Source organism: Convolutriloba macropyga, chromosome 2 (genome assembly GCF_964194025.1).
Source record: "Convolutriloba macropyga chromosome 2, txConMacr16.3, whole genome shotgun sequence".
Classification (NCBI taxonomy): Eukaryota; Metazoa; Xenacoelomorpha; order Acoela; family Convolutidae; genus Convolutriloba; species Convolutriloba macropyga.
The window spans coordinates 28,638,479-28,666,157 of NC_134469.1; the positions used below are offsets into that span (position 1 = coordinate 28,638,479).

General features: G+C 35.6%; 2 protein-coding genes across 4 annotated transcripts in view; both read right to left on the reverse strand.

The window, feature by feature from the left end:
* The window catches only part of LOC142358602 (uncharacterized), a 31,690-nt gene extending 11,545 nt beyond the window's left edge, over positions 1 to 20,145 (reverse strand). The window contains exons 1-2 of the mRNA XM_075410041.1: positions 18,943 to 20,145; positions 3,254 to 3,428 (exon numbers count right to left, since the gene is read on the reverse strand). Coding sequence (XP_075266156.1) covers positions 3,254 to 3,428; positions 18,943 to 19,083 — 316 coding nt within the window. The 5' untranslated portion in view covers positions 19,084 to 20,145. The remainder of the gene's footprint in view (positions 1 to 3,253; positions 3,429 to 18,942) is intronic.
* A 123-nt stretch (positions 20,146 to 20,268) lies between these two features.
* LOC142358603 (uncharacterized) overlaps positions 20,269 to 27,679 on the reverse strand; it is a 34,424-nt gene continuing 27,013 nt past the window's right edge. Inside the window, exons 8-10 of one of the 3 annotated variants that reach the window (XR_012761838.1) lie at positions 21,276 to 21,452; positions 21,157 to 21,210; positions 20,269 to 20,513 (exon numbers count right to left, since the gene is read on the reverse strand). Coding sequence is in view for 2 of the 3 variants with exons in the window: in XM_075410043.1 (XP_075266158.1) it covers positions 21,298 to 21,452 (155 nt within the window). In the remaining variant the exon portion in view is untranslated. Of the gene's footprint in view, positions 20,514 to 20,929; positions 21,453 to 27,679 lie in introns of those variants that run through there. The other 2 variants (XM_075410043.1, XM_075410042.1) reach the window with 2 other exon arrangements.

Genomic DNA, 27,679 nt, shown 5'->3' on the forward strand with positions numbered 1-27,679 from the left:
ATATACTTCTTCCCGGTTGTATATATGCTAGAGAACATGATTTCATACTAATCCAAAAATTAAAATAATCATATGAAAGACATGAGCAACAGAATAACATGCAAGGTAAAAAATCGCATAAAAACAATAGCAAGGCCGGAAGAAAAATACAATAAATATTAATAAGCAGAAATTTTGGTAAAAACTTTCTAGAAAACTTTCAGTACTGCTTCATGTAGAATGAAATCAATTGCAAACCACAGAAATGACGAAAAACTAAGAAAAAAATGAAATCATTAAATTTTTTAATAACTAAAAAAAATCAATATAACCAATATAAATGTAGGTGCCAAGACAATGATACAATCTAATGATACAATCCAGAATATTAGGAACATGGACACAATGTAAGGAACACCGTAACAAAGACTAATTCTTGATTTTGAAAGTTAAAAATCAAATTCAAAAAAATCAAGAAAAACGAATACATTTCATTGTTCAGCATTCGATACATAGAAAAGACAACGAGTCTTCCGAGACAAAGATACATCAAAGAAAAAAGAAAATACAGAATTCTAACATACGAAGCATTTTGCAAAAGAAATGGTAAAAACTTTATGAAAAATGGACTGCAAAAATTGTAACTGTTTTTCAAAAACTTAACGCTAAAAAAGGATTGAATTTCTATTGAAACAAATTTAAAGTCTCTCACGTTGCACAAAAAGACTATTTCTAGTAATTAAAACCAAAATATTGACAAAAAAAACAGAAAAATTGGGAAAAAACTACTAAAATCGGATTATCATATGTACAATTGTATAAAACACAAAAAACATCGATGTAGAAAGAGGCGTTGGGTATATGAATTATCAAAAAAAGTTGCAATAGTTTATTGATTTTTGACAAAAAAAGACGGCTGAAAGATCCAAAAATGATGAATATAATAGAAAAAAGCCAAAAATTAACTTGAAAAATCTAAAAATATGTGCCAATTTTGAACTTGAAACGCATTTTCAGACTCTGCAAAACACTGGCATCAGTTTCCGAAGTTTAAATTTCAATATAGCATGGAAAAAAATCAATTCTGCAAAAAACCAAATTACAAGCAAAAAACTGCCACTTAGAAGGAAAAAACGTCTAAAAACGGTTATCTATATGTGCCACTCAGTCAAAAACTACTTTTTAAAGTCAAAAAGTCATTCACTGATCGAAGAGAATGATCAAAAAACTTCTCTCGCTCAGAAAATTAGTTCACATGGCAATTTTTCTCACTTTTGCTTTTAGGTCAAAACAGCGTCTGAACGAATAGTAGTTCCGGTAAAAAAAACCTTAAGAAAACCAATACTCCTCTTCGAGTCGTAAAAAAACCAAGAGAAGGCCAATAATAGCCCCAGCTGTCGCTGTACGGTCATTAAAAAATACTAAGTTTTTATTTGAGGATACCTGAACTTTTTTGCTTAATTCGATAACCAGTGGTCCTATATTGGCCAAGAAATGGTTTAGAGAAGCTTGAGGTGACCAAATGGAGGTCAATTTCGCTGAAAAATGCAATTCAGCTAACAACTCAAATCTAATGAGCGTAAAAAATTGTCACACACGCAAAGGCAACTGAAGAGCGCATGAAATCATAACAAAAACAGACCCTGAGATCTGACGCGTAAAAAGTAAGACAGAAAATGAGCGTCAGATGTCAAAAAAATAGCAGATTAAATCCTGAACAAAAGGATTATTTAAACATAGCAGATTGCCTGAAAATAGCTGCGATAGACGCTTGTGGACTTCCATGAAATTGAAACAACTAAAGACATAGCTGGCCGATTGCCAGAAAATAGCCGCAATAGCTTCGTAGATCTGCAGTCTCCAAAAAACAGTAAAAAAGACAGACCAAAAAATTTGTCTTTTCATTGAAGGCTGATATGTTATATTTTGATTATAAATCTTTATCAGTTTTTGCTGCCTCTAATAGCTGCTCTCTAATAACCTTCAATTAGAGTCACACACCCATTTGACCTTATCTCTTTAGTTAAAGTAAATAAAAGTCAATTTCAAAGTGAGGAATTCAATTTTGAGAGTGAGGTAAGTCAAGTGTGACCAAAATTTAATCACGCAAATGAAAAAAAAATCCCTCCACTAAGAGCGAAAAATAACGTCCGCACTCCAGTTGAAATTATACGAACGAATGAACAAAAAGCAGATTTCAAGTGGTTGTGACGTCATATGGTCGTAACAAAAATCGCGACAAAATAACAAAACCAAGAGAAGGCCGATAATAGCCCCAGCTATCGCTGTCCGGCTATTAATAAGATAGACAGATTGACCACCAGCCCTTTAATATACCACTAAAAATTTTGGGTTAGATTCGGACTGTCATTTTGATGAGACACATCCGGTCTATATGGAAAAGGCCCCAAAAAAGCTTTTTCAAAATTAATATTTGAATTCAAAAACTCGAGACTAACACTCAAAAATTACGGCAAATAAGTTTGGCACAATTTAGATGAACACCATTGATCTTTAACTAAGAAACGTTCATATAATTTTAAGTTCATTAAGTGAGCTCAGAAGTCTTTTTTTGAGTGAGTTAAGTCACGCAATTGACCTAAAAGCAGAACAAATGATGAACACCAATTTTAACTGCAAAGCAGAAGTCAACGAAATTGAAAAGTCAATGGTTGCATGAATCATCGATGGAGACGACCAATTAAAAAAAACACGATGTCCCCAAAAATAGCTGCAATCACTTCGCGGTTATTGAACATAACCCACTAACGTCGGGCAAAATGCTCTCAAACGACCGTCGAGCGGTTGGCTTCGTCAGTAGCTACCCAGGGTTTAGTGAGGCTAGCTTTAGCTTTATTGAAGGGGCGTGAGGTGAGCGCAGCTGGGAGGTGCATGGGGGGCTGATGAAGGGGGGGGGAGGGAGGTTGGGCAGCAGTGAGTGTGTTGGGGGGTGGGGGGGGGCATAATTGCCTCAAAAGATGACTTCAGAAATCAGCAAAATGTGTGAGCTGAACTTAGAAAATTCTTCGAATTTTACAACACCAATAGTACCACAATCTAGCTATTGTCAACTTGCAGCTGCGCAAATATAATAAACCTTAAATCACCTGAAATTTGATAGGATGTCAAAACTGCAACCAATTCCTCAATTTTCCAGGCAATTTGTACCAACTCTCGAAACTATACTGCTTATTTACGTCGTTTCATCGTCCCAATAAGTGCTCAAAATTGAATATCGACTCAAAAATGAAACTCTTGTGGTTTCTGTACAAACCTTGTAGTCCATTCGTGTTTTGTCCAGCTGCATGTGATGTATCAAACGTTGTGATACCGGCTATCTTCTGTAGAAGGAGAATCTTCGTGTCAATCTTTAGGTCTTCTAGGAATAGGTTATAGAATACTTTGCCACATGATGGACATTCGCAACCCCTCTGATCATACATGTCTCTCTAAACAGAATTCATTTTAAAAGTTGCTATTTCCTTTCCACCGATGAAGTATGAATATCTAAACTTACAATGGTACCCAATTATCGTTCTACACATAAAAAGTAATTGATATGTTTCGCCCTTTTTAGGCATAACATTTTTTTCATCCTTGTTCTTTCTGAAAAATAGGTACACACGATAAGTTTCCTTTGGGACAACCTGACAAAACCATATTTGATTGGCAACATTTAGTTCAGAGCACTGGTCTAGTATTGCAAATAAACAATTGTGCTCTACTATTTACTAAAAACTGCTTTCAAAACAATAGTTTAAGTACTCCCAACTGGAGAGAGGATAAACATTAATGCCGCGTTAGGCTCCTTTCAAGAGTTCAATTCAGTTTGATGTTCCTACAGTAGTTCATACCGTGCGTAAGTAGCACAAATAATTTATCAAATTGAAGATTGTCAAAAAGCAGTTGATTTGCAAGGGGCGCCCCAAAGACAATTTTTAAGACCCAACATCCCTGAAACACTATCTACAATTCTAAAGATCTCGCGTGAACGACACGTTTTATTTTGGGATCTGCAAGACTGATTAAAAAAGCTATTGCTCTCCTTGATTCCAACTATTCCACAGATTTGTTCCGTATTAACTAGATAGTACGAGAAATTGAAACAAAAACATCCCACTCTGCCTTACAATGAAAAATTTCATCAATTCCAGTTGAATCAAATAATGTATCGTTAGATTTGCTGAAAAAATATAACTATTAGAACGACAGCCGTAATGTTTGCACGCAAAATTGATTAAATCAATGGACAGACTTTTTATTACTAAAAATAGCCAGCAGACTGCTTGGAAAAGCTGCAAAACAGACTTGCCTGCCGTGAAATACAGATAGAAACAGATACAGAAATGAGCTATAAAAAAGCAATCGCGGCCAACTTAAAAACTTTGTCAAAGGGGTGTATCTTTGAGAACAATAATGAGTGCTTCCACGACGGAGAGGTTCGAAACCCAATTCCCAGTGAAATAATTAGAAGCGCTAGCCACTCGTCTATTAGTCCCATGCCACCGTTTATCTGACAACACACTTTTTTAGGAACACGCGTAATTTCTGAATGAGGGCGATTTAATTTAGTTCACGCAAAAACCAAGAAATTAAGCGTGAAAAAGTTAAAGAAAAAGTCAAGCGAAACAATCTCCTAGAAAAAATGTGAAACGAAAAGAGCGTCAGACGACTAAACAAAACCAAGAGCACCGCAATATAGCTACACTCAGCTTACTGCTTTGCCTTTGCAGCTATAAAAAAATGATAAACAGATCAGTCAAAAAATTTCGCCTTTGTCATTTTTTAAACTTTTTACTCTTCTTCGTATGAACTTGCGTTTTTGGGATAAATTTAATATAAAAAGAACATATAATACATTAAACGAAACTTTTAAGTAGAAAATTCTAAGCATAGCCTGCAAATTGCCGGAAAATAGCCGCCGTTGACCCGCTTGACGCACATTGGGATTGAAACACGAGACAAAAATAAAACAGAGAAAAAAAAGAGAAATATTGACATAATTTTTCCAAGTGTCAATTTTTTTATTTGGTGAGCAAATTCGGATCCATTCTAAAATTACACTTATTTCAGCTTCTAAACTGAACGCTATTAAGCATAATACTAATGCCAGCTAGCACTCGCTTTTATGAACTTTGATAACCTAAAGTACTATGTCTTAATGACCGGTTTTTAAATGCTTATCCTGTTTCTTTTGATCTTTTGATTTTGCTCTTTTGACTTTGAACATATTACTGCATTGCATAATTCAATGCGTGGAAGAACTTAAAATCCATTCAAATGAAACAATGAGTGAGATAGGTCAGTAAATCGTGATTTATGTGAAACAAAAAACGTGATCAAAAGGTAAAGCGAATTAAGAAAGGAGAGCACTTAAAAAATAACGGTTGAGAGGCTGACGGCGCTATTTACAATACAAAACATATTCGATCATCTTCAAATGCAGGCAAAAGAGACCACCTGCTTTTAGTAGATTTTACGAAAAAAAATCAGAAATAATTAAAATAAGTGACACCGCTTAAGTCAGAAATTCGTGACTTATGTAGAACGAAAAACGTGATCAAAAGTAAAGTGAATAAAAAAATAAAGGAGGGCGCCTGAATAATAGCCGTTGAGAAGCTGACGGAGGCTATTAACAAAACAAAATAAAATCGATTTATTTTCAACTGCAGACAAAAGAGACCTGCTTTTAGTAGATTTCGCGTAAAAAAATAGAAGTAAAATAAGCGACACCGCTTACACAAATTAAAATTTTAAAATGATATTGCTTGGTCAATTTCATTTAGCAGATATCACTGGCATTTTTTTTAATGTTAAAAATGAAATCGATAGAAAGATCTGAAAACTCGTGCAAGAGAGATTGAGAAAATAAGTCCTCCGCAAGCGGCGTTTATGAGAGGAAGATATCTGGATTTCAATCCAAATAATTGAATTAACTAACGAAATAGACATGACAATCAACATTTTTTCTACAACATCAAACTATGATAAAGCACATGATCTTAAAATAAACCGAAAACAAAAATCTTGAAATTAATTAAACTTTTTCCTGAAAAGTTTTAAAGACAATCAACAGGAAAAACACAATAAATAAAAGTTGACATTATGCATACTAAGATTGAGCACGTATTACCAAAAACTGAGAAACTTGGCAAAAATCAGAATCAACTTGAAAAAAATGGGCAGCAAAAAGACAAACAGAATACTATATAGCAAAACCCTTAATCTCAGCAGTAAAACATTACAATTTCCGTTGAAAAGGGTAAAAAGAACAAATGAAGGCAAGATTCAAAAAATCGACAAAACCCTTAAAAAAGTGATCGCTAGAAGCTAACTCCCATCAAATATCGATAATTAGGCCACAAAGGAAAGTCAAAAAGAACTGTTATTTTTGAGGCTAAGCGACGAGACCACACAAAAATCAACAAAAATGGATAAGACTAAAAAATCCGCAAATATGGAGAAATAGTTTGAATTCGTTAAAACCAAGCTAAGATTTCGAGTCATAAACGAGAATCATATAAGCCTCAACAGAAACCCATGACACCTGTCATTAATGAGAAGAAAAAATTAGACAACCAAAATAAAATTAAATAAAAATAGGGCAAAAAATTAAAATTCGCTGAAGTCTTTTCAAAACAATTAATGTCATGGAACACATAGGCGGGGAACTACACGACTGTTTCGACTTTTTACGTATAAGTAGCAACAAATGCGACCATTTATGTGCCAACAAATGTGCCATTTATAAGATTGTCTGATAAGACGAAAAAATTCAACAAATAAACGCAAAACTCAATACTGCGCTAACAGTTTTTGAAAACAAATTTCAACAAATTTATGAAAAACAATAAAGTAATTGGAAAAAACAATCTATAAAACGGCGCAAGACTAAAAAACCGTTATTTCTAAAAACGAAATGTGACAAAGTAGTTAGAATCTTTAGAAATCGATTAGTACGAGTAAACTGCTGCTATTACACCTCATTAGAGCCATAAAGACCAGTCATTAATGAGACTTAAAAACAGCACAAAAAACTACAGAACATACAAAAGTCAAGAAATCACTATGGTAAGAAAAAAGTCCGTAGCACAATTGAAGTAGCCTAAACTTCAATTAGAGTGACAAACAATCAATTGACCTTATCTTCGTGAATTAAAGTAACAAATGAAAATGAAAACCTTGCTCCCCTGAGAGCGAAAAACGACAACGCAAATGAAAAAAAAATTGGATTCCCAAAAAATGAAAAATGACGCCACACGCAATCAGTCGAAATTGATTGAATGAATGAACAAAAAGCCATCATGACGTCATACGGTCGTAAAAATTTGACAGAGAAAAGCAAAAACTATGAAAAGGCTAAGCATAGCGGCTATAATGCCAAAAAAGATTCGCAATAGCGTCCAAGATCTGCAGCTTCGAAAAAGAAATAAGAAAAGACCGAAAAACTTGTTATTTTTTCATCAATTGGTGAGATATAACATTGGGATAAAGAAACTGCATAAATTACAGCTGCTTCAATTAGCACCTCTCAAATAACTTTCGATTAGATCATTTGACCCTTTCACCTTAACGTAAAGAAGTCTTTTTGATAGCGAGGAGTCATTTGTGAGAGTGAGGTCAAGTGAGAGCCAAGTGCAACATTACGGCGCAAATGAACAAAAATGCACCTCTAAGAGAGAAAAATGACGTCACGACTCAATTCGGGCGACATTACATAAATGAAGGGAAAAACAATTGTTTGAATTGATCTTAATGTCATAAGGTAGGAACCAAAACTTTGCAATTGAAAAACATAGGAAGCCAAAAATAGCGCTAGATACTGCTCTGCGGCTGTTATGAACATTAAGGAAAAAAATCTAAAAACATGAAAACATACCCGGCAGATTGCCGGAAAATAGCCGCCGTTGATTCAAATAAGCATGATTGGGATTGAAAGAATAGAAGATATCGAAAAAAAGATTTTTGTACAAAAACATTTTTTAAGTCCGATTTATTTTGATGGCATTTCGTAGTTGAACATAACGTACTTCTGTTTCTTAGAGAGAGGCTACAGGGGCTACTATCAATACATAAAAGCATAAGAGATGGTAACTAAGACTTATAGGAACGACGTTCAAATAGCGGGCATCTAAAATCGGGATTTATGAGTTTATCCCGTTTCTATTTCTGACTTCAATTTTTTATACTGACTCTGTTCATTTTGAATTGCTTTGCTGAGCAACTGATGTTCAAATTCACTCTTAGCAGAAACTAGCCTAGAGAAGTCAAAAAGATTTCACGCAAAATGTCGAAAAAGCGGCAAAATGGTAAAGCGAAAAAAAGTTCGACGAAGTAAAAAAAAACAAATAGGAGCGCTATAATAGCCGGCTGAGAAGATGAGGGCGGCTATTAATTACCAAAATTTTCTCAGCTTTGACTGAACTGACTTTTCAAAAAAAACACAATGCTTACATAAAGAATGCTATTAATTACAAATACCATTAATTTTCTTTACTAAACAACCAACCGACTAACGTCAGATTAATTGCTCACAAGCGACAGTCGGGCCATTCCAAAAAGAGGAAGTACCTTGGAAATTTTTCCAACTCGAGAGGGGGTCCAAATCGCGACCTCCCGGAGACCCATCTGAAACCTCAACACTTAGCTATTGGTGCTTTGAGATTTCATCGTTAACAATGTAAGCAATACACTCATTTCAGCAAAGGAGCAATTCAGAACATAGCCGACAGATTGCCGGAAAATAGCCGCCGCTGACGCGCTAGACGCACATCGGGATGGAAACAGAAAAAAAAGATAGAAATTGACACAAAATTTTCCTAAGTGTCAAAAATTGTTCTAATTCTGTGTACAGTTTCAGTTAGACTCTATACCTATACTTAATTAAGCTTCCAAACTGAAGGTTATTAAGCCTATTTTTAATATCCGCTAGCGATCACTCTAATGAACTTTGACAATCTAATGATTTAAGACTTAATGACAGGCCTTAATCGGTTCATCCCATTTAGAATCAATTCAGTTGTGAGTGACCTAAGCCAGAAGTCAAACGTGAAAATCGTGACTTATGTAAAACGAAAAACTTGATAAAAGATAAAGCAAATTAAAAAAAAAAGAAGAACGCCTAAATAATAGCCGTTGGAGAAGCTGACGGTGGCTATTAATCAGATAAACACAAATTCACAATAATTGCTTCAAAGTTCCCTTGAGAGCAAAGAAAAAAACTCATATTAACCAAAAGTACACAGCTGGCGTAAAAAGAATTAACCCCAAGTTTGTACCAATCTAGAGCGGGGAACTCTTCGATCTCTAGAGAAATTTCAATCCAACTTGCATTTGAAATCAATTTGATCTTCAGAGAAGTTCAGAATTATTGAAAATTAATTATTATGTTTTTTTTTCTAGTGGTTTCAGATAAAAAATTTTACTCAATGCCATTGGAATGGTTTTGGTTTAAAATTGTATAAAGAAACAGATATTTCAATTCTTTTTCGTTTTCTGAAGGGAAATAATTAGTGCACATTGACCGGAGCAGTTCCATGAAAAATTGGCGAGAAAACTATATAAAATTATTAGCTAGCAAGAAAGTTTTTCAATAATTTGAAGTTAATTTTTCATAGTCCAACTACCACCGACTTTCCTTTCATTTGCTACAATTTTTATCATAAAGGTGAGTACAGAAGCGCAGATTCCCATCAGATACAGATATAAAATGAAAAGGTTATCCAAGCCGCTGAAAAAGCTAGGTTAAAAGCATTCCGCCATATATTTAAAAAGCTGGTTGAAATTCATTGAAGCTTTTAAGCTATTTGCGTAAATCATAGAAACAAAAGGAAAACAAAAGAAAAAATATTGAAGCAAAAAACCGAATACATTCCGTTAATTAGCAGTAGACGCTTAGAAAAATACACAGCCATCCTCCTGTACAAAGGAAGAAGGTAAAAACATAGCCAGCAGATTGCCGGAAAACAGCCGCCGTTGACGCCCTAGATTCACATCAGGATTGAAACAGAAGAAAAGAAGCGATTGAAATTGACAATTATTTTCCTAAGTGTCAAAAATTGTTCTAATTCAGTGTGCAGTTTCAGTTAGATTCCAAACCTCTACTAGCTTCAGCTTCTAAACTGAAGGGTATTAAGCTTAATATTAATATCAGCTAGCAATCGCTCTAATGAATTTTGGTAACCTAATTCAAAAATACTTAATGATCTGGCTTTATCGGTTTATCCCTCATCCTTTGATTTTGCTATTTTAACATTGACCGTGTTCACTAAATTACACAATACACTGCCTGAAAGAATTTAAAATCCATTCAGTTGAAACAGTGAGTGAGGTAAGCCAGAAGTCAAACGTGAAAACTGTGACTTATGTAAAACGAAAAACGTGATCAAAAGGTAAAGCGAATATTAAAAAAGTAGAGAGCCTTTATAAGAGTTCAAAGATTTGAAACAAACATTTAAATTTGAAAAAATTTCACATTTCTACAATTGCACTTTATTTTGAAAATATTTTTTGCTGGATTATAAAAACTCAACGCCAAAAAATGACTCCGTAATTTATAAAAGAGAGTGCAGAACAGACTTTCTAATATTAATAGCCAACATGAACTAAATCAAAAACAACGGAGAAAAATTGAGGAAAGACTGGCAAAATTGGATTATCATTTACAAATTTATCAAAATATCAAACGAAAGTTGCCAAATGCACTGATTTTTGAAGACCCCTGAAGGATAAAAAACAGAATTAAAAGAAAAAAGCCAAAACTGACCGCGCTAAAAATTGCTATGAAGTAACATATGATAATTTTAAAAACTCGACCGTCAATTACTCTCCGCAATTAACTCTGCGACCCAAAAGACGCAGTCGGAAAGCATAAGGCAGGTATCATTCTTAGAAACAAAATGACTTCAACAAAGGAACGCTAAATTTAAGAGGACTCAAGGAAACACTTGTTGGAGATTGCGGACAAAATGAATTCAAGCTATTGCAAAATTTAAAGAATCTTAAAACACAAAACAGCGTGACACTCAAACGAAAAACATTGTTTATTAAGAACATATCTCCAAAATTAAATATCCGTCAAAGTAAGCAAAATCAAATCCAGCAAAGTCAAAATCCTACATTATATACGAAATGAATTGCAAACAAAAAAATTCAAAGAATCAAGCAAAAAGATGACAATTAAGTTTTTTAGGAATAAAAAATTGGAGACAATAAAAATCTAGATCTGAGGAGAATGCTAGAAGTATACAAGCTAAAGTATATTGGACAATACAAAACCACTGCAAAACAATCGATGGCTCAGAAAATTATATGCCCAAACTCTTGCCCAAATTAAAAATTCGAAACAGCAAATATTCGAAACACAAAATATTTTGCTAAAAAATGTCGCCAAAATAAGGTTAAAACTGCGTTCATGAAACAAATTCGCTGAACTTTAATGACAACTCCAAAGATAGCCGGCAAATTGCCAGAAAAAAGCCGCCTGTGACGCGCTTGATGCACATCGGGATTGAAACAGAAAAAGAAAAAAATAAGAGATAGAAATTGACCAATTTTTTTGTTCAGTTTCAAAGGGTGATCTAATTTGGCGTGCAGTTTCAGAATCGACGAGATGTTACTTGAAGGAGCATCAATTAATAGAACAATTGGGTCAACAATCAATACCAACCTTCCAGGACATCAAGAATAAGTGCTTGAGAAAAAAAGTTAACTCATTCGCCTACAAAAGAAACAGAACAATAGAAAAAGCAGAAAAATCACGAGGACAACACGAGATAACAAAGGCAATCGAGGAGGAAAACAAACATGGCAAACCATAGTATACACCAAGTATGTATTCCATATGATGGAAAAACAAGAAAACGAAAAAAAACGTGATTAAGTATGGGGAATCTCATTCCCATAAAGATTGAAACAAAATCAACGAAAGTTGCCAGAACAACAAGGATCATCAGAAACTCATATCTCTATTTCAGATTTTTTACTCCTGAAAAGATCCACGCCAGCGATAATTCAGAAACTAAAAAAATTTACTTATCCCCAGCAATAAAACATAGCCGGCAAAATGCTAACAGAAATGCAACAGAAAAAGAATAAATTCAAGAGATAGAAATTCACAGATTTTTTTTCTAAGTGTCAAGGTGTTCTTATTTGGAGAGCAAATTTTACACATTCGGTTAGATTCTAAAACTACACTTAATTCAGCTTCAAACTTGACAGCTATTAAGCCTAATACTAGTGTCAGTTATCAATCACTCTAAATGAACTTTGATAACCAAATGCTCTATGACTTAATGACCGGGTTTTATCAGTTTATCCCGTTTACTTTGATTTTGCTCTTTTGACAATGAACGTATTCACTAGATTGCGTAATTCAATGCGTGAAAGGATTTAAAAACCATTCGGTTGAGACAGTGTGTGTGAGGTAAGTCAGAAGTCAAGCGTGAAAATCGTGACTTATGTAAAACAAAAAACGTGATCAAAAGGTAAAGCTAATTAAAGGGAGGAGAGCGCCTATATAATAGCCTTTGAGAGGATGACGGCGGCTATTTAAAATAGAACAAATTTTTCATAACACAAAACTAAAAACAGTGCCCGCGCACAGAAAAACTTTCTACTAATTAAAACCCAAACACTTAAAAACTGAGTATATGTACAATTCTATAAAACAAAATTGACTACGTTAAAGAGAAGCACCTAATATAGGAATTGCCAAGAGGACGATGCCACATATACATATTTTCCAGAAAGTTATTTCAAAGATCCAAAATAAAAAAAATCAATGAAAAAAAATAGAGGAAGATGTGTCTATTTTGCACTTAAAACGCAATATTAGGCTCTCAAAAACTTTGTGGCATAATTTTCAGAGCTACATATTAATGCAGCATTGGTCAATAACTATTTACACAAAACTAAATTACAGGAAAAAGACAGCCAAATGAACGAAAAAACGTTCATTCTCTCAAAAACTCTTTTCAAAGTCGAAAAGTCATTCACTGAACGCAGCGCGTGATCAAAAACTTCTCTCGCTCAGTAAAATTAGTTCAAACCACAAAGTTTGAACAAAGTTTTTCAGGTAAAAAAAGTTCAAGAAAACTGATACTCCTCTTCGAGTCGTAAAGCCAAGAGCACTGCAATATAGTTCCACTCAGATTACAGCATCACAGTCATAATAATGGGCAGCAAAATTTGCTTAAATTTATAAAGTTTGATAGAACTGTCAATTTGGCAGTCTGTTCCCCAGCAACTTGGCATGTGATCTTTCTGGTTATCCCGCTCAGGTAGCAGGAGCAGTAGTATGTTCAAACTCCACAGGACACGCTTCAAATGTAACTAAAAATTGAGGTACTTATACTTCAATCTTCATGTCACTACATGCAACCTGACGACCATAAAAATCATGAGCGAGATCATGTCCTGTTTTAGAATAGTGTGAATTACTTGAAGGAGAATTAATTAAACCACCTCTTTTGGGTTTAAATATTGAAATCTGAAATTTTGGTTAAAAAAATTCTAGGCAAATTTAAAATAGTCATTCTTCTGCGGAAAGCATAAGCGTGATCAGGACAAAATGTAACCGCCTAACGTATGACGCATTGCTCTCAACCTACTGGCGTGAGGCTATCTTTTGTTGTTACATCTATCTTAACCTTTGGCGGGCTAGCTTGACTGGGCGTCTCCTACGCACTGATATACTTATAAATGTAGGGCTCTTATACAACTACTGTGACCTCATGCCCGTGGATTAACCAGTTTATCCCGTTTCTCAAGGCCACAACACATAAAAATTTGATGGTCAGACAAAAAATTCGAAAGGAAAGACCAATAAGGCTAAAATAATTGCTACAAACATCGTTTCAGAGCACTTAAACAGGTTAAACAAAAAAGGCATTTTCTGAAGTTAAATCAAAAACTCGATTATAACAGAAAACGAGAGGAACGGTTTCAATCATTGATCAGAAAAACCACCAACAAAAATATCACCGCGCAATCAAGCAAATTTACTACACGCGTTTTAACATTTTGAATGCCCTTTTGTTGCAGCAGCAAATCAAACGAGGAGGCTCGGTAATGTGCGTTTGCATATATTGTTTCAACCCCTCTACTCTACATTTTTCACTTAAATGTCTACCAAATGAGGAAGAGATAAAACACTATATTGTTCAACAAACCACTAAATGAATATCACGATATACCTTAGAGGGTCGATGAGAAGGTCATCAATACGACCACCAGAAAATACTGAGACAAAAATCAAATAATTTCAAATATTAATTACGACCAAAACTCGTTGTCCATTTTTTTAAAAAATTAATTGCCAAATCAAAATGACATCAGATAACCCCTACACTAAAGAAAAAAACTGCACCTCATTAGGAAAAATATGGGACTTTTACTCAAAGCGACTTGATAAATCGACAAGAACAGAGCAAAAGGGCAAAGTTTTAAAAAAACGTTGCCTTTTTTGAATAAAAATTAATGTTAAATTGATTAACAGAGCTGGCAGACTGCCAGAAAATAGCCGCAATAGCTTCGTAGATCTGCAGTCTCCAAAAAACAGTAAAAAGACAGACCAAAAAAAATTCGTCTTTTCATTGAAGGCTGATATGTTATATTTTGATTAAAAATCAATATAAGTTTTTGCTGCCTCTATTAGTTGCTCTCTAATAACATTCATTTAGAGTGACACACGCCCATTTGACCTTATCTCTTTGAACTAAAGTAAATAAAAGTCAATTTCAAAGTGAGGAAGTCATTTTTGAGAGTGAGGTAAGTCAAGTGTGACCAAAATTTAATAACGCAAATGAACAAAAAACCGCTCCACTAAGAGCGAAAAATGACCTCACGCACGCACTTCAGGTGAAATTGCATGAATTTATGAACAAAAAGCAGATTTGAAGTGGTTGCGAAGTCATATGGTCGTAACAAAAATCGCGACGTCAAAATAAACCAAGGGAAGGCCAATAATAGCCCCAGCTATCACAGTGCGGCTATTAAAAAACAAAATGTATCAACTGAAATCACTAAGAGATTAATTTATACCCCCATAGAAAATGATTAATACCTTTCATCATCCAGGATGTCAAAAGACTACAAAAAGAACGACAAATACAGGCCAAAAAAATTCAAAAACTGCACGAAAATGGTGTCCCAGTCAATTAAAAATTAAGTTGTTCACTAAGAGCATTAATTTTTTTCAATTGCTTTTGTTTCAAATGGCAACAGAACCGGCCATTATTGTGATGCAAAGAAAAGAACAAAAATCTAAAAAATGGGCACATGAAACAATCGCGAATATTTTAGAAAAACTCAGTACCAAGAACAAAGACCATTTGAGGAAAAAACACATTTATGAAGAGCGAATTGTAGCTCACTAGATAATGAAGGTGACTTGTCTATAGAGAAACTAAGCGACATTTAACAGAAATAAGATTGTCAAATCTCACAAATCCATTGTCTCTTTTTTCCAAGCAAGTTTTGAACAAATTTCATAATACAGAACAAACATAAGCTTTCAACAAAAAGAATAGACAGTTTAGCTTGCAACGTCTCAGAAAACTAATTGCGCCTGTTATCATTGAGACTTAGTCATCAGACTACAAATTAACAATAATAATAAGCAGAACTGAAAAATTTCACAAACAGCTTTATGAATACGAAACCACAGCGTTGAAGCTATTAAATTCATAAGATATTAGCCCCCAGAATCTTCAATTTCCGCTTACGTCTCCATTAGACATCAAAATTATATTATTTAAAGGAATATCTGAAAATGACTACAAAGAACCACAAACATTGAAAAGTATAAAAAAACTCAACAAATTCTTCTGAAATAGACTAAGCTCTAAAGACATCAGACAATCCGTTCAACGAACAGAGAACCTATTTTTTTGGTTCAACAAACAATAAACGAGATCTCTCAAAAATGAGGCTAAGTTGAAAAAATGATACGAAATTATGAAAAACGAAAAAGTTATGAAAACTAGAACAAAAAGGGGAAAAGTTGAATAATTTTTTGGAAACAATTAATTTGAAAGTCATTAAAACCATTAGCTAAATACCGATATTAGTTTTATATAGAGATCATTTATATACATATATAGGGCATTCAGAAAACCTTCTATTACATTTTATATGGCATACGTCAACAAAAAAACAAATACAGGGCAAACAAAAAACTACCAAATTCTACGAGAGAGCGCTGTCGCAGGCCTGGTTCATAAGTTACAAAAGCAAAAAATATGTTCAACTGCGTATTTAAATAGCTTTTTCCAATTCGATTTCTCAGCTGTGACAATTAACCGAGATACAAAAAAAAACAGCAATAATGCACAAAAATCACAACATTTTGTATGAAAACTCGTAGTACCAAACTCAAGAATCCTTTATTTAAGAAAAACCACACAAAGATAATTTTGTGTCCTAAATGGAAGAAGCTTGACCTGTATTTACTGATAATAAGCCAAAAGTTGAAAGAAACCAAAAGTAAAATCACTGAAATTTTCTTAAAACAATTATATTCAATGTCATAAGAGACCTTGAATAACAGCCAAAGGCATTGTATAGGTTCATTTACACCTCTTAAAGAAGCCATTTGGATCTTTGATCAGACAGAACTAGCAATCAGACTTCAAAAAGAGTAACAAAAGAATGCAAAACACAATAATTCAGTTAAAGTTTACTAAACTCTTCGTCAAAACCAGAAAAACCATTAGTTTTTGTTTGTAAACGAAATCACTAGGCAAGTTTAATATTCCAAAAACTAAAAAAAGATTCATTTTGTATAATTATAGGGCTAAATTTGAAAAAAACGGCAAAATTTTAACTCTAGAAGATCTTTATAGGGCGCCTAATTTCAACAAGCCTTTTAGGAGTTTACGGAGGTCATGAGAGGGGTTTCTAGGTCTCTACTTCTGGTAAACTTTACAAAAATGGAACAAAAAAGCATATTTTGTGTCATCTTTGATAAAAAATTGATCAAAAATTTTACCCAAACAAACTTCAATCAAATAATTCAGCAACACTCTTCTATCTTTCACAAAAACAATAACACTCGTTGATTAAAAATTTTAACACGTTGTTAATTATATTAGCAAAATTGAGCCAATTTTTAGCGAAAATTAGGAAAATGAGAGGAAAAACTTCGGAATATTCACAAAAGTTTAAACCTCGATAACTCCCTGTAGAAAAATGACTTTCGAAAAAATCTTGATAATTCCATATTCTAGGATGTACATGCTTTCTAATGATACCACGCACAACTGTACGATAAATCTATCGATCGGTAAAACCTTACTGAACTAAAAACTACTTGAGTATATTGTTCCTCCCTCCGCACTAAATTGGGGGTCGGAAGAACATTTAAACTGATAAAAATGGGCGCAAACTTTAAAACAATTCATTGACGGCGCTCTCACGGTTTTTGCTTTTGGACTAAAAAATAGTACAACTTTGTTAATTGTTTGCAATTTTCTTTTTTTGATAACATTGTGTGATTTTTTTCCCTGAAAGTAAACAAACGGAAAGCCTAATGTAAGGCTCAAATAACTCTAATCTTTGATTCCAGGTAAAAAAGACAGTAAGAAAATTACAAGGAAAACAAATCAGCAAAAATAGGCAAAATAAATACGATGTTGACCAAAGAGGCCACCGATGGACCGAAAGTTAATGTCTCGTGTTTTTTCCTTTCAAAAAACCGCACAAAGATTAGATTGTGTCTGATATGAAAGTTTCTTAGAACAATTAAACTCAGTGTCATAAGGGACATTAGATAACAACCCAATGCGTTGTATAGGTTCGATTACACCTCCTGAAGAAGCCATTGGGATCCTTGATCAGACAAAATGAGCAATCAAACTGCAAAAAGAATAACAAATAAAGGCAAAACACAAACTCCTCGTCAAAACCATAAAAACCATTTGAGTTTCTATGAAAAGAAACTGTATGTACCTTTGACAGCATTTTCAGGTAAATGGCAGCCGTCATTAATTGAACCGTGAATTGAAAATCTTGTCAGTTAACATTAAAAAACAATGAAGCAAATTATTTTGAAAAAAGGCAGCGCCGAAAAAAAAAAATCGAAAAATTTATTATTGTAAGAATCCACGATGACATCAAACCTTTCCCTGATTCTGCCGCGAGCCCGAAAACCACCCAATTGTTCCAATTGTTTGTGAATTAGATCACTTGGTAAGTTAAATATATCAAAAAATGATTCATTTTGTATAATTATTGAGTTAAATTTGCAAAAAAACGGCAACATTTTATATGTAGAAGACTTTTATAGGGCGCCTAATTTCGACTAGCTCTTTTGGAGTTTACGGAGTTCGTGTAAGCGGTTTTTAGGTCTCTATCTCTGGTAAGCTCAACCAAAATGGACCAAAAATGTTTAAAAAAATGGACCAAAATTTTGTAAATTTGATCGAAAAATTTAGCCAAACAAACTTCAATCAAACAATTCAGCATCACTGTTCTATCTTTAACAAAAACAATAACACTCGTTGATTCAAAATTTCAACACGTTGTTAATTATATTAGCAAAATTGAGCCAAATTTTAGCGAAAATTACGGAAAATGTGAGCAAAAACTATCGAATATTCACATAACTTTAAACCTCGAGAACTCCCTGTAGAAAAACGAATTTTGAAAAAATCTTGATAATTCCATATTCTAGGATGTACGTGCTTTCTAATGATACCACTCAAAACTCTCTACGATAAATATATCGATCTGTCAAACCTGATTGAACAAAAAACCCATTTGAGTATATAGTTCCTCCCTCCCCACTTAAGTGGGGGTAGGAACAAAAAACATTTCAGAGCCCAAGAATGAGGCTAAATTTCACCAACAAAGAAACAACACTGGCTCCTAGTAATAGAATAATTTAATTTTACCGATCTCAGATCACACAGAGCCAGATGAACGCTTTAAAACACTAATTCCTCTATATGCAAAATAGCTCACCTTTCCGTAGCCATTGAGGCATCGAAAGCAGAAGGAGTGTTGGCAGGGAAGGCTTCTTGGCTCGAAAATATAGTTGTGACAGAGTGAACACGTGATCAGAAGTCCTATCTCAGGGTATCTAATCTCCACTTCTTTGTCCATCGTAATTTGCAATCAAATATAGCACTACTAGCTGGTTGCGCCTGTTACGGGTTCTCTTTTACAGGCAAACTGGTAATTATCTGACTTTCAAGCAGTCAAAGAAAGCGTCGGGGCTCCTCGAAGTATCCGAATACTTGGTTCCGTTTAATTGATGATGTTCGGTAACATTTGTTCAAAAAAATTTGTCAGAATCTTCTAGCTGAAGTTAGTATTATTTTTACAGAGCACACAGTAACAGCTAAAAGTACACGCTCATGCTTTTCAAATTGTCTTAAGCACTGTGTAAACTTAGCTGCTCGAGCTAAAAATGAAAATTTAACCATTCTAAGAGGTGCGTGGTTTTCAAATAACTAGTAAAGCAACAAAACATCAAATTCATTACATCAGCACGTTACCTTGACAAGTGTCTGGGTTTTAAACGCCAAAGTTTCAAGCAACAGTAATTATCGTAGCTCTTAGACCACAGGCAAATTATTTTGGTGTTTGTCGACCCACCTTAATAGCCTCACGTTGCAATCGGTCCACGTTCAATTAATTTAGAAAGTGTAATCTATGCTGTCAATTTAAGAACAAATCACTGAAACTTTTCTGCAAATTGGAATACTTATGAAAAAGTTGAGAAAACCGGAGAAAATTACAACAAATTTTGATACTGTGACCTTGTTTAGAGTTTAGATGTAGAACATACAAGTAGAAAACCAAATCCAAGGCAAGACAATAGACTTTCGATAGTAAGCCAAAAATTTGATAAATGGGATCAAAATAAGAAATCGATCTCAACTGACCTTGATTTGTTTGGAAAGCTGTTGTACCTTCAAATTGAAACAAAATGAAGGCATTTCTGGTTAATCGACAATAAGGGAACTTAGCTTGAACGCAATATCTTAAACCTGTCGAGAGACAGCAGTTTTTAGACCAGCTTCTCGCCAACATCGTTGGGGACCGTGCATTATTATAAATCAACTGTGGTCCAACAATGGTAACAAGGCAATTTACCAATGTGAAAAGCTCGCCTGAGACCTCTTGCTTTCCCACACTCAATTACTACTTAATACTGAATGTGTCTACGTACATATAAGTACATGGGAGAGTTCAACTACTAAGATTACGTCCGCGACAAATAACTCAAATTGCAACGAATAAGTCATCAGTCAAATGGAGGAAGTTAGTTAGATCAGCAAAAGAAGCCTGGTTTTCATTTACACATACCTTGAGGAGTAACAATGACTCAAAAGGAAAAGGAAGCAAAAGGTCTCTTTACTAACGATCAATGTTCAAAGGATCCTGTTTCAAATTTATTCAATCTGATATCTCAAACCTTGTGAACAAAGGAACGATCAATCATTAGATTGCTCTTAGACTGGGGCGAGCATTTCCACCGTTAGAGAAGGTCGACTCGACAAGGCGCAACCTCGACACAGCCAAGAGTCCTGCAAAAACAACCTTGGCTGAGATGCCAAAACACTTCCACTTCATTCCAGCGGTTCGTTTGGAACCGTTTCCTTAAAATAGTTAGAATAATACTAATGTCCATCAAAGAAAACTTCTCTCAATTAGGTAAATAAATAATAATAACAGGTCCAACTTTTAGGCATAATTTGAAAATATTTTACAAATCAACTTCTACACAAGCCGAGAACTCCAAAGGAAACAGGTCCAAACATTTAACAGCTGGGCTTGAGTTCTCATAAAAAGTACAGGTGATTGTTTGCATAAATATGAATGGCAAAAATTGGAAAAAGAAGTTATAACTCACTCACTGACCTGGTTTGAGCTTTCTCATCTGTGGCTATCATCTAGGTCGATGTAACTATAAAACTCTTACCGGTTATCGCGGAGGTGGAAATTGTGTAGAATTGGAAAACTTTTATTTTGAAGATATCAAAACAGAAACAATAATATTATACACGAACATCAAATGTTAGAGATACCTTAATCAAAGCATCGCAAGATCTTCGCACACTCAAAGTATAAGTGGAGACAAAAATAAATTGACTGAGAGGAGAGCAATGAAAGAGAATCTTGAAATGCTTTTTTAGATCACACAAATTAAAATTTAGTCCCCAGACTTACAGTTCTAATGGTCCATCAATTCCAAGTATCTGTATTTGGCCATCTGCTACTTGTCTAAACATCCAGCACATCTCGTCAATCGCTTAACCAATCTTTCAAAGTAAAGTTCGTGAAATTACCGAAGTCAATCTGGGTCTCTCATTAATATCTGACAGGTCCTTGTTCAAAAGCAGGAGGCCGATTGAAGCCAGGTGGAACAGTGCCAGGCGGTCGTGTCAGAGGTCTGGGTGGTGCCATGTACGAAGTTGCACCACCTCCATAATGTGCTTGTGATGCTGACAAAGACTGTGGAGCACCTAGACAAAATCCATAGTTCAAAACGAGGACTCTCAGCAGCGATAGTTGAGCTATTATATCAGCCTTATAATTCTTGAAAATTCTTGTTTGAGTTATCGGATATTACTGTATATAACTGATGCTTCTATGATAGCTTCATATAGAACTTTCTGCAGAAACAACGGTGGGCCATAACAGCCAAAAAATAATTTCACTGTTAGGGCTGTACATTAACCCAAAATGGTATCTTAATTTTTTTGGCAGCTAACTTGATTGGCCTGTATTTGAGAGGAAGAACTCAAACCAAGTACTTTCGGAATCATAATCAAGTACTTCCGACATAGAGTATAAAAATGATTTCCTTCACGAAATAGTGCAGGCGACATTCACACGCAGACAAGGCAATTTTTATACAAGGCACTAGAAAATCAAAAGATTGAGTAAATTGAACAGTGTAATAACTAAAAATTCTGAAGGAGCTGTCTTAAACTTGCAAAGTTAGGATATGAGCGTCAATCATTCTTTTCAGCATGTGGAAAAAACTTTTTATTTTAACTTATTGTTTACAAAATTTTTCTCTGGAACATCACAATTCCCAGATCAATGAAAAACAGCCGTAAGATTGCCGGAATAGCTGCGAAAGACGCGCGTGCCATATAATATAGATAGAAAGAGACAGATATAAGTTGAAGAAGTTATTGGCACAGCTCAAAAAGCTATGTAAAAATATTCAGTCATAAATTAATCAGACTTAATGAAAGTCCTTCCGCGGAAGCCTTTGACCTTAAACAAATTCAAATTGAACTCAAATTAAGTTTTTAAAAGCATAAGTCATTTTATTGAATGAGGAAAGTCACATATGATCAAAATCTAATCACGCAAATGACAAAAAAAATTTGTCTAAAGAGAGTGATAAATGACGTCACGAGCGCAAACGCCATTAGTTAGCGGAAGAACTCATTCAGAAAATTTGACAGCTGAAAAATTTCATTTAAAAATTTTGCTGTATGAACAAATGTAAAAAGAAAAAAGTTCGCCAGACGGCGAAACAAAAAACATAGCCGGAAGAATTCGGGGAATGAATCGGAGTAGAAAACTGACCATACTTACTGACCCGATAGTAGTAAATAAGAAGAGCGTTAAGAGCGGGGGGGGGGTATTCATGCGATACCAAACATGGTAATATATGGAGTGATCATGCGTGGGAATTAGGTTAGGAGGGATTGAACGGTTTGTACATGTAAAACCTTTCCTTTCCGCTTTATTCCAATCTTTTTTTCTCGCCGCTTTCTCAGTAGTCTTAGCGCTTTCAAACCACTCGATCAATTTAAATTAAACCAAATACTTAACTCCATGCAAAATCAAGACTTGTACAGTTTTGCGTGCGCTTTTCTGCGCTATTAAATTTAATTACACTGTCTAATAACGCCTTGCAGTTTTAAACACTGATTCTTCTGGTTCACTTTCACTGGCTTCCTCTGCTTCAAAATTAATAAACGGGTTATCGGGACTGGAATTTTCATCCGAACTTGCATCAAAATCAACTAAATCACTGCTCCCAATATCCGAATCGTTTATCAATTCAGCAGCTAGAAAACCAGGGTCGGGTGGCTGCCATGTGTTGGAGCTTTAGGTGTTGGTTTCTGGAGACGATTGTGGCACAACGAAACTGTTATCCCACTCAGGACTCGAACTTAGCTGTAAGTCACTAAAGTTGCCAGAAATTTCATAATCCCACTCCACATCGTCGTCGCTCCAATTTATTTCATCTATAGCATAATCGCCCAGTTCATAGTGGCCAAAAGGGACGGTTTTTATGCCATCGGGTACTATGTAGCGTTTATTATCAAACGCTGACAAGCAGATTTTGTTTGTAGTTACTGTGCGCAACGAGTGGTGGTCAGAAACAATCCGTGTGTTCTCTGCACGTACACTGTTGCCTGACAGCAGGGTATTCACAAAGTCTGCATGTCGTAGATGCTGTTGCGCAGCCTTCGTCACTCCCTTTGCTGAGAGTTTTCTACAACCTGAAAAGATAGAAAGAAAATGAGAAATAGGCGCTATTTTGATTACTATCCCCCTATATAATGACAATACATACTAACAACTTCCAGATGTTTACTAACCAACTATATATATTTATAGTAAAACTAATATTATTGATTTCAAGGAGAATAAACTTACTTGTTGACAGAATGGAGTATAGCTTTGGCTTTAAGCAGATGAACTCGGTAATGTAGTCGCCGGCGAATTCATCCTTAAACTTAAGGACTACTTGCTTGTTACTGGCATTAAACAAGAAATGATCAGACGGGTAGTTTGAAAAATCGAAATGGCTCAGAACTGACTGTGGCTTTTCTGATAGTTCCTTGTAGAAGTCTGGACTTTGAACAGAATATAAAAGGCTGTCCGTATCACTATATAATAGACGACAGTCAAAGTTTGGACGCATGACCCGATAGTGGAAAAAATACATGTGAGATTTCGCCAAATCTAAGATAGTGGCTCCCACAATTGTCGGAGTGTTCCAAAAGATAGATTTTGGGCGAGTAGTCAATGCAGCCATGTTTTCCCCGAATATCATGTAGCGGTCAAATTCGAAATTAGACACTAAGTTCAGCACTTGTTCAGCATTACGCGTGATTGTAATTTTACTGCGGCGTCGCTTAGATTCGCAGTTTTTGCCGTATGCAACGTTGTTCATTAACTTGTAAAAATTCTCCTCAAACTTATTAGCTGCGACTTGTCTTTTTTTCACTGTTTAACGTAATATATGGTGATAGCCAGCTTTCTTGGCGAAATTGCAGCACTCTATGCACTTTTTTGATTACAAGTCCAAGTTCAATATACAGTTTGAGCAATTTGTAATGAACCACATATCTCTTCTTATCAAAAAACGTTTAATAATTTCTTCACTTTTGATGTGGGGAGGTTGTGCTGCTCTTTTAAGTTAAGTTGGTACTCTCCCAACCACTCCTCTTCAACGATGTCCTTTGTAGGGGTCAGGGGGAAATCCCGGTGATCGTCATGCAATCCTGGTGGGTATGAAAGGTCGACCTCCACAAAGTATCCCGTCTAGGACCTCTTGAATTGTGACTTCTGTGTTGAATGCGAACTCTGAGAGGTGGAGTTTTTCAAGTTGCAACACTCCTCCGTATAAATTGTTCGCATCAACACAGAAGCCGAATTGATGATCTTCTGTGCTATTGTAGTTTGGAATGTATTGCTTATTAGCAGTGAAGCGCCAGTGTTCGTAGACAGAGGTGACGCCACCGCGGATTTCAGGCTCGATCATATCTAGATGTTCTCGCTCTGTCAATAACTCGACATTTGCTTTGCAGATCCTCAAAGAAGCCTCTTTGGCCATATTGGGTAACGTAAAAAAGTGCAAGCAGTCCAACTTATAGGTAGTAAAACTCAATTTTCAGTGAAATTCGAAGACGCAGGCTAATAGTGCACAGTCTAATTTTAAGTAAGCGTCGTGGTAATCTTGAAGTGTTCCACAGCCAGGAATTTCCCGCATCCTGCTTGCATGAGCTAAATTACTTTCTGTAACATTCACATTGCCACCGTCTAAGGTATTTCCCCACTTTTCTAGTGGTGGTAGTTGTGTGTCAGAGAACTTGGCACGACTACTCACATAAGAATAGGGATAGTAGCCTTTCTGTTTTAGCAGCTGGATATTTTCACCCGAGACGGTCGCAAACATTGACTTCATTATTTCAAATTGATTCTCCGGGAGTATTTCTACGAGTTTTTCAAGTGAGCTATTCATAATTTTGAAGGAGTCGATAAACCGCAGATATTCATACACCTTCACCGTTGTCCCTTTTTCGTTACCAAAGGTATCAAAGAGCACACCAAAGGTCATAGATATGTATTTTTCGTCTGTGGCTGGTATGACACTGATGGTCGTTGTTGGTTCACAGTTGTTCACGGGTAGACAAATGTGGTGTAGATCATAATTTTGTATATTATGACCTACGACAGGTATGAAATTGATGTTTCTCCTTGCTCGGTTGCACTTTTCATGCGCCCACCCGAGAAATTTGCCACTATAGTGAAAATGGTCTAAGTCAATCGAGTTTTCTGGGTCTTCGACTTCCGAAAACGGTTTCTCACAAATCCAGCATTGTGTAGCTTGAGATTTGTCCAAACTTCGCCTGTCGCCATTGAAAAATGGATATTTTCTCTTTTGCTTGTGGATATCTCTTTCAAGCTTGTGTAGCAATTTCACAAAATTGCTCATACAGTCCTCAGAACTGTCAACTTGGTAAAAAATGGTTTGCTGGAGTAGTGATCAATTACTGTTAATGCAAACCCACACGGCTCATGAATCTCCTTTACTTGCGTAAATGCTCTGCTACTAGGTCCTCTGCATCCTGACACGGGTCTAAGAAAGGACTCAAAGTCGAAATAAATTACTAAAGGTACGAACCAAGTTGCAGAGAGATTTGTAAATTTGTATGAAATTTGATCGCGTGAAGGCATGTGAATAACTGCGGGAGCGTTGTTGCCACAGTTAGTCATGTGCAAATTTTAACTTTCGAGACCCTCTCGACATATCCAAAAGCAATTCCGACAGATCCGATAACAATAACGGAAGTCAATACGTCGTATGTAGCAAACGACTTTTACAAGGTGAGTAATCAGTACATAGTGGTGATGATCATCATCATACAACAAAAGTAAATCCATTACAAATTCAGATTTGTAAGACGGAATTTTAAGAGGAAAAAGTTGACCGTTATCGTAGCCAAACACAATAATTTGAACGTCATTCAGTTTTCGAATTCGGGAATATCTTCAAAGCCCATAGGCATAACGAATTCACCTAATGGTCGATGAATTCCCGGTTGATTGTACGTGGTCGGGGATGTTTTGGCAGTTTGGTAGTTCTGATCAACTCTGTCCAGACTTACTCCATGATGTAGATGATATGCTGCTACATAGCAATATCTGAAGCACTGCTGGTCTTCATTTCTAATGTTGAGCAGACCCCGACAATTGGCAATTTTAGTTGGTAGTGCAATATAGGACGAGCCGCGAATTGGTCTGAAACGTGCGAATTTCACATCTACTTTCAGCACTTTCCAGTACCCATCCACTACCCATCGAAGCAAATGTCGTTAATACGCTCATCATTTTTTCGACCATTCCCCAGTAGGCTGCAATCGTGAGACCGTTTGCGTAGACTGGAGTCAAAAGTGAGTTGGCGTATATTTCGATGCGCTCATCTTCTGCATTATCAGGCTGGTCATTATGGTACTTTATCAGCTGTAGTTTTGCACACAACCGAACCTTCTGTGGCCCATGGTATAACTGCTCATTTATGAGGCTATCGATTTTGGGTTTTTGAGCACGCATGAAGTTTTCAAGATCACGTGCTTCCTGCGTCAGTTGTTTCAAACGTTCGCAAGAGGCAGTTGAACGCACTTTCCGTTGGCGTATCTCTTGGTTCGAACTCGTCGCCAAATACGGGTAGAGAGTGCACAGAGTTCAAATGCTGAGCATACAAATGAGAGTCATTAAACCCAAGATGGCAACTGCGGCAACAGTTGGCGAATCGCGAGTGTTCGGTCCTCATGTGCTGCTCGAGATTCGAGGTTTTTCGCGAAGTAAATTCGCATAATGAACACTGGTATGTGGGTAAACCAAGTTCATCCGGTTGGAAATGATGTTCATGTCTAGTCCGATTGCTAGCTGTACTGAGTGAAGAATCGCAATAACGGCAAGGGTACACCATTTTCAACTTGAGTAGCAACGAAAGCTTTAGCTTGAGCAATAACAATTCAACTTGAGAAACGAAAGAACAGCTAATGATTTCCCGGTTTTTCCGAAGCCTAGACCAAGGATATTTTTGCGCGCCAAATTTAAAATTTTGTAATGCTGCAACCCGATTGTTCGGTTTTGGCGGGCTTATTTTATATCGAATTTTTGTAAAATTCTAAGTCCATAAGCTAATTTTTTTTGAATTTTTTTTCTCTAGATACCATGAGAATATGTGAAAGGGCAACCGATAGACAGAATGTGGTGAGTTCTTCAGTCAAAAAGTGTAATTGGTTTGTAATTAAACATGTTCTTTTTGAATAAGATCACACAAGAGGGCGCTGTTTGACTAATGTTTGAAAGTGGATGATATAGCAACGCTACGCAAAAGTTGTGGGAATGAAAAATGCTTGCAGCAACATGAAACGGAGGACCGCGTTGAAAAAACTGCTCCAGCATCATCAGAAAAAAAGTTAGT